Source organism: Cololabis saira, chromosome 24 (genome assembly GCF_033807715.1).
Source record: "Cololabis saira isolate AMF1-May2022 chromosome 24, fColSai1.1, whole genome shotgun sequence".
Taxonomy (NCBI): domain Eukaryota; kingdom Metazoa; phylum Chordata; class Actinopteri; order Beloniformes; family Belonidae; genus Cololabis; species Cololabis saira.
This window is the reverse complement of record NC_084610.1, coordinates 1,100,742-1,108,976: the sequence shown is the minus strand read 5'-3', so window position 1 is coordinate 1,108,976 and position 8,235 is coordinate 1,100,742. Positions and strand designations below refer to the sequence as shown.

The 8,235-nt window shown below is 41.1% G+C and overlaps 1 protein-coding gene across 3 annotated transcripts in view; it reads left to right on the top strand.

The window, feature by feature from the left end:
* The first annotated feature begins 540 nt into the window (after positions 1 to 540).
* acvr2ab (activin A receptor type 2Ab) overlaps positions 541 to 8,235 on the top strand; it is a 59,791-nt gene continuing 52,096 nt past the window's right edge. The window contains exon 1 of one of the 3 annotated variants that reach the window (XM_061716265.1): positions 541 to 1,394. In XM_061716265.1, coding sequence (XP_061572249.1) covers positions 1,340 to 1,394 — 55 coding nt within the window. In that variant the 5' untranslated portion in view covers positions 541 to 1,339. The remainder of the gene's footprint in view (positions 1,395 to 8,235) is intronic. The other 2 variants (XM_061716264.1, XM_061716266.1) reach the window with 2 other exon arrangements.

The window sequence follows — 8,235 nt, the reverse complement described above, 5'->3', positions numbered from 1 at the left end:
TTTTCTTACCATTTTATTTCATTTATTTGGTATTTAAGCGTACTCTTAAATTAAATACTTTCTGAAAACTGCGAATGAGATGTGTACCTGCGGTACTCTACTGCCCTTAGTTTTCAGCAACTTCTGCTTTTTATTATTTTACCTTTTTTTCTCATAATTTTATTTCATTTTATTTGTTATTTACTGTGTAATTATGTCTTGCCGCTTTTAATGTTGATGTAAAGCACTTTGAATTACCTTGTGTTGAATTGTGCTATATAAATAAACTAACCTTGCCTAGAATGTATTATTATTATTATTATTATTATTATTATTATTATTATTATTATTATTATTATTATTATTATTATTATTATTATTATGTTTCTTCTACTGGCTCAGCAAATATCTCCACAGGAGAACTATTTGGTGTTTGAGGGTTCAAATAAATGATTCCATTGTCACTGTTTTCTGTACCCAGTTCAATACAAGAAATTAACAACAGTGTTTTATTTTGAAATCCCCCCCAGGAAGCTGAGTGTACCAGCTTGGCGCGCCTGACAGGACACAGTGACGCCATCTTGAAATTGTCCCGACCGGAGGAGGCGACGGACTCGGAAAAATCCAGCTCGTCCCGAACTCGACAGCTCCGCGGATTAACGGCATCTTCCGACGGTGGTCGCCATCAAAACACACCGTTCCCTTGTCATTTCGAGACATTCCGACCGGGAGCGGGTTTGTTCAGCTCACTTTGGAGAGGGCAAACCTTTGCCTATTGGAGCCTCGTTAATAATCGGCTGTTTCCCCGGACGGAACACGAAGCACCGAAGCCTCCCAGGCGGAATATACAGCAGCGGTTGAAGGTTTCACAACAACAAAAGCGTGGGGAATGCCCGTTTCAACTATTAATTGACATTTCTTTTTACTGCTATGCGACGGAGGTCGGTGGGGAGAAGTGTTGGGGAGCGGGGTGTGATCGATCCCCAGACCGATGGATGCGCCCCCAGCCCGGCCAGGGCTCGGCTCAGTGAGCCGCTGTTTTCAGAATAACTCCGGTACAGGTGATCAGTCCACAACCATGCTGCAGAGCTGGCAGGTACAGCCCCGACCTGGAGACACCAACACCTCTACAAGCCTGTAGACCTGGGAATAACAACACGACTGGTTTAAACTGGGATCACTGGGATTTGGACTCGATTTATAAAGATGCCAATTGACCAGAGACGGTGCTCGTTGGAGCAGCAAGACATTTAAATCAACTGAGCCGGGGTGAAGTGTTTCTAAGGGGGGTTGTGATAGGAAATCTTTTTTTTTTTTTTTTTTTTTTTTTTTTAGTTAGAGGATCAGATTCGGATGGAAGATGGGAGACGCCACAAAACTGGCCTTCGCCGTTTTCCTCATCTCCTGCTCTTCAGGTGGGTGTGGGCAAAAATCAGGGGGGGTGGTGGGTTTTATCATATGGGGACAGATAATTTGTGCTGATTACAAATAATATAATATATTACAAATAATAGCAGTGACCAAAACACCTGCAGAAATACTGCAGGAATGACATAGCAGCAGTTAAATGCAGCCTTCTGTAAGCTTTAAATATCCACTGGGCTTACATCAAATACATCAAAACACAACAATAAAAAACACTTTTCTGAACTTATCAATATGACTCTGTCCTTCACAGGATAAGTAAAATGGATCACTGCAAAAACTCACAATCTTAACAAGAATATTTGTCTTATTTCTAGTTAAAATGTCTCATTTTAGTAAAAAAAATCTCATTACACTTAAAACAAGACTCATCACTGGAAAAAACAACAATTTTCACCTGTTTCAAGTAGATTTTCACTTGAAATAAGTAGAAAAATCTGCCAGTGGGACAAAATTGTTTTGCTTGTAATAAGAAGATAAATCTTGTCCCACTGGTAGATTTTTCTACTTATTTCAAGTGAAAATTTACTTGAAACAGGTGAAAATTGTCAAATAAGTTATTTTTCTGGTGATGACTCTAAATGTTGAAATAGCAGTAAAACCACAATCATTGATGAAATGACATAAGGGATGGAAAGGGGGGATGATTTGGACCGTTTTTATTTCAGGGGGGGGTGCCTTCCATCCCCCCTCATCCCCCCTCAACTCCAGTACTGGGTGCGGGAGTGTCGGTGTGGGGAATGCATTGCAACGCGTATTGTTTCCTCTGCAGAGTGCATTGCACTGCTTCTTGTTTTTGTGTGTCAAGAATGCAGTGCAAAGCAATGCAGCCCCGTGGGATGGGTGGAAAAAAGAAAAACACCCTCGTCGGTGCCCTTTTTAATGCATCTTCAGCTTCTTCATGTGGCCGTGGCAAATGTAGTCAACTCTGTGGAGCTGAGTGAGGCATGCTGGGTCAAACTGTTTAGTTTTTATAGAGCTATTTTTTTTCCCTAACTTTATTCATAATATTTCTGTGATATGGATAGAAGAGTTATGTTAATGTGTCTTTAGTGGGAACCACTTCAAATGCTGGGATGGTTTAAGACTGTTGTAAATGTGTAAATAATCTGATTGAAAGTCAAGTTTAACATCAGGTGCTGGGGAAGGGATTTAGATCATGGCTGACACGTCATTTTCTTTAAAACTCTGAGCTTTTCATGTTATGAACACGTATAAAATGTAAGTGACACTATTTAACTCTTCGAGAAAGCAATTGAAGGTGCCCAGGTTGGCGAGCATTTTTCTCATGTCTTTATTTCCCAAAGGTGAGCATCTCGAGAATGTTGACAAGGTTATAAAGAAAGAGGTCAACCAAGTAGCGCTGCTGTTTTTACTTGCTCAACATTGTTTACGTGGATGTGGGTGGACTTAAAAGTCAATTCTTGTGTGACAGGGAGATAGATAGAAGAATTATGTTAATGTGTCTTTAGTGGGAAGCCACTTCAAATGCACATATTTATTTATTTTTTAATCATAGCATTCCCCCTTTTAAGTTAATTTTAACCTTGCTGGGATGGTTTAAGACTGTTGTAAAGTGTAAATCTGATTTGAAAGTCAAGTTTAACATCAGGTGCTCGGGAAAGGATTTAAATCATGGCTGACACGTCATTTTCATGTTATGAACACGTATAAAATGTAAGTGACACTATTTAACTCTTCGAAAAGCAATTGAAGGTGCCCAGGTTGGCGAGCATTTTTCTCATGTTTTTATTTCCCAAAGGTGAGCATCTCAAGAATGTTGACAAGGTTATAAAGAAAGAGGTCAACCAAGTAGCGCTGCTGTTTTTACTTGCTCAACATTGTTTACGTGGATGTGGGTGGACTTAAAAGTCAATTCTTGTGTGACAGGGAGATCTGCCTCTACTGGTTTGTGCTTTACTTTCTCTTGCCAGATACCTGGGAAGAAAAATACCACTGACACGTCATTTGAACAAGGTGGAACAAGCGTAAAGAACTCCATCTCTACTATATAAGCCTATTTAGGTCAGAATGGCACATGTATGACCAGGCAGTGTTTCACAGATGGGTCAACAAAGTGTGAATGCCAGCGGGACATTCAGGCAAGCGTCATAATACTCGGGTTTGTAGTGCTGTCAACTTCCTAACATGACAGAAAGGTGCCACATTTCAAGCCAGGGATTGTAACTTCCTGTTATAATAGCAGCGGTTTGTTTTATTAGTTTATTTGATTGACAGGGCTCGTCATCTAACCAGGGATTGCGAAACAAAAATTGAACCTGGGGGCAGAATTTCTCCTTTTTATTGTGTATTACTAAGAATTAATTAAGTGGAGGGATGCATCACTTTTAAGCGGAGAGTGAGGTTTGTGTTAAAATCCTACAACCTGTAAACCTTTTGTGCATTATTTTGGAATTGAAGAAGATGGTTTTCTGTGTTGTTTTGGGAAATAAAAGACGGGAGCAACCTGGGTTGTTAAAAATACTCAAGAAGAGGATAAAGTTAAATAGGCTCTCCAATTGCAGAACATTTTCAGCGAGCCCTGAAGTGGCTTTAAGCGTGTGGTTAGAAATGAAAAGGTTTCTTAAATTGGGTAATAGTCAGCGTTGCTTCGAGTGCGAGCCAGGTGCCGTTTATACTGAAGCAGATGATTATTGTACGCGATCATTACTGTCTGAAGTGGAGAAATGAATGGTTTCCACTCGAGCTGGAATAATAATCCTCTAGGAAATCCAAGTTGAACTGGCACGGCTCAAGACGGTACCAGGAAACCTCTGATAAGGGAGGGGGGCCTGAAACCACACCAGGTTTATTTGATGAGGTCTGCTTCGTCATGCCAAAATACATCAGGATAGATTCAGACTTTTCAAAGTAAACTGGAGACTGTCAAAACAAGTTGTAGTTTTGTTTTTTGGAAGCTACTAACTTAAGTCTTCAGATGAATTTACCACAAAACTGACCCGTGAATGATGCATGGGAATTTTTCTTTTGTTGATAACGAACAACATCAATTATTATCCGGTTGTCAGCCAGGACAGTTATGAAATTGCTGCTGCATGTGCGGCTGTCAGGACGGTGAAATATTAACTGTCATTTAAATGTCATGTGAGTGAATGTGGTTAAATGGTGTTGGTCTGCTTGCCGTGCAAGAGGAGGGGGACTACGCGCGCGGGAGTCCACCTTTCTGCTGCTTATCTGATAACACACTTCCTTTCTCTGCTCATCTTTTTTGTTTGGCATGAAGTCACAATGTGACCACTGGGACGATGTCGTGTTTGGTTTGGTGATATTGCAAATTCATGTCGCGCCAGGTGTGAATAGGCAAACAAAACGACATTTTTGCATCCCGATTATTCATAGTTTTCTGCCGTTAAGTCGCTTCACCTTTAATGTGCAAAGACCTTTTTAGTCGTAAATTGTGAAGTTAATTGGAAATGTCAACATTTTTATAGAAAGTAAAAAAAAAAAAATGCTTTGTTATTTGATAATCATGATAATTATTGACCAAAACGATCATTATTATGACTCCCACCCTTTTAATCAAGCAGCCCAACATACTTGTTTTGGCTTTTTTTTTCGAATGTTCTTCCTCTTTAGATGGCTACAAGCAATTATCAAACAAACAACGGAAGTTGTTCTACCTCCCTTTCCTGTCACGCTCCACAGTTACAAATGAAAACGTAACACTGCAGAAGGCCGTCGTCTGCAGAATGTTGTGGGTTTTTTGTTGCATGGGAAACGTCTGTTTCGATTAGCAGGGCTTCTGGGTAGGTTTACGTTGGCTAAACAGTTGAAATAAAAGAGGATTTACCTCCACAAGACCGATGACACGGCACGGGGGTCGGTACTTGGAGAGTGGTCCTGAGAACCTGCCGGGTGGAGGGGGGTATTGAATCTCCCCTAACTGGAAATCGGTGGGCAGGAGATGACGCCGTATGGCCGTCTAACTTTGAGTAGGAGTCGTCTCTCCCATTTCTCAGCATCTCACCTCCTTCCGTGTTTATAATGTGATTTCTATTACATTTTTTCCTGTGTTTATTTCTTCACAATTGCCATCTTCAATTTGCAAATATTGAAAGTGGTCCACTACTGCCACTAGGTGGTAGGGAGTGGTAGTTTGCTAAGTCTGTATGTCCAACGACTGACGCGGCGTTTGAGGAACGCTGCAGATGGAAACACGGCTTCATTGTGTATGAGTCTTGTTGCTTCATTAGTGAGGTTAGTTCCCTGTAGATCATGATAAGATTAATCGTTATAGTGGTAATGTTAATGGATTGGATTTCGTATAGTGTTGTGTTGCCAGACTGGACTGATAGTTTGCCGTTACTGACAGGAAACGTGATACCTTACCATAAGCTGTTTTTGTTTTACACATAATTAAGATCTTTACTAATTAAACCTGATTTGTACATCTTTATACACGCTTTAAAACCACACATTACTTGTTCTAATGATGCTTTCGTGATGCTGATGTTTTAGTAGAGAACTGGTGTCATAGTCAGTCTTTGGACCCAAACTGGAGTGAATAAGTCCTCCCTTAAGACTTGTTGCTGTGACTGGATGGGAAACGGCTTCTCCTGCACGCTTTGCTCCGCCGGTCGGAGCGCCAGACTTCCAGCAGCTGCAGCGGGCGCTCGGAGAAGTCGGCTCATCTGTTCGACAGGTGACCTCTGAGCTTGAACTCCGAAATGGCAAATATTTGCAGTCGAGACTCGAGCATCATAAGTAGCAACACATGCAGATCCACCGTGAGCAGCAAAGTTAGTGGTGACATTTCCCATGTCATGTCAGGATATGTCAAAATGTGTCAGCACATGAACCAATTAATTGGTCTTAGTGTTGTGACACTTTTGTGTACTAATATATGCCTCATATGACTATTTGACCCTTTTGACCATCACATACTTCTGTAACGAGTTAGTGAGTATAAATAGGCTGTAGTTGAACAATCTGTCCTCCTGACTCTCTCACTGGTCGTGTTTTGCTTGTAATTTGTTTAAATTTATCTATGCGAGAGCGAGCGATGGATATTTCCAGTCTCTGCCTCGTGTTTTGTGAGCTGCAGCAGTTTCACAAAGACATTGATCCTCTTGCACACCAGTGTAAGGTTGCATCATTATGGCGAGGACAGAAAATCTCTTTTTAAACAATCCTCAGCAGCACAGCCGATGTGGTGATTCAGTTTCAGCCCTGCTGCACGTCAAACCCAACCTGAAACAGTATCTGAACTTAGTCGATGTGTTCGGTCTCATTAAGCTGGGAATAATTTACATTCACCAGCTGCACAACTGGGCTGTGGGGCTCTGTCGTCAAACAGTCTCCACGCTGGAAACTCTCCATCTATCTTTGAGGCCATGGATGGAGTTTTTTTTTTCTTTTCTTCCCTCCAGTTGTTGAGGTTGGAAAGGGACACAGACTTTCCCTCCGCTGGGGTTAGGTTTTCACATTTACACATATATTGGTGGTGCAAGATCGGATTTTGAAACATCTAAGATTGTAAAATTAGACCATAAACTAATAGTTTTGTTTTTTTTGTTTGTTAAAATCAGTGAATCATTTTCAGTAAAGTAAAAATCAATGTTGTTTGGACCAGCTTCTCCTTCTCTTCGCTTCCCAGACGTGGTTAATCATTGTGAGACATGACGTGCTGCTTCTAATGTTAAATTAAAACCACAGGAAAACTAATGTGTGCTCCAGCTTCACGGGTCCAATGTTTAGTCTTTGAGTTGTTTGGACAGGCACCGAAGTAATGAAAGTGAGAAACCTTGTCCATTTATTTTTATTTATTAATTAACTTGTGTGGCTAAGATGGGACGTTTCAAGTGTAAATACTTTTAACCTCTCTGTGCACAATGCTTCTCTGCTCCGAATCCTTCTACTGCAATGTTTTATTTCTTCCCAGTGTGGTGGAAGACGGCCTACCAGCTCTTGTCCCATTTTCCTTCTCCTACCCATTTCTAATATGTTCTTCTTTTACATTATGCATTAGGCTTCAAAAGCACAGGTGTATTTGTTAAGGCCAGATGTAGCCCCAGTTTCCCATCGGGCCCAACTAGCTGGCCTGCTTCCTCGCAGGGCCGTGCATCATTCTGTGCTTCGGGTTCATGGAGACAAAGCGCTCCGGCAGTTTGCTGCTCACCGAGGTGAAATGTTGACCTAAGACGGCGCTGCCAGTGCTGGATTAGGAAATTATGACCCCTGGACCAGTTACAGGGCTGGTTAAATTTAGCCCCGGTCAGGGCTTTTGTGTTCTGGATGATGAATGACCAACTTTGTACTGAAAGATGTGCGTCAATAAAAGCAAGGCCTTTTAGAAAGAGGAAAAAAAGGTTGCAGTGGATTTTATCAACCAACAAAATCTTCCTGCCTTTTCTCTTGAATGACATCTTTATTTGCACAAGGCAGACATCAATGTATTTAATCATCAGTAGCTCAGGAAACATGGTGCAGATAATCTTTTAGAAATTTAATTTGGGGAAACTTGTTCTCTGTTTGTGTTGCTTTAAGTCGCTGAGCAGGGAGACTTAACCGACTTCTAACAAGATTGACTGTATTTATCTTGTAATAATGTCATAAAATCAAACTGTTTTGAAGTCTTGCAATGATGCCTTAAGAGATTTCAAAGGCCTAAGGCTTCCTGAAGCACACTTACCACATGAATGACTGCTGAAACTTTCACTACAATTAAAAATTGTCAGCACAGTCATAATCACTACCGAGGGGATTTTCTTCTGCAGCGGAGATTTGTTTCAACCTGCTCCTGGTATGATTCGGATGATATTGCCACACAGGGCAATGCAGCGAAAATGCACTTCAGAGCTGAAGTAACTG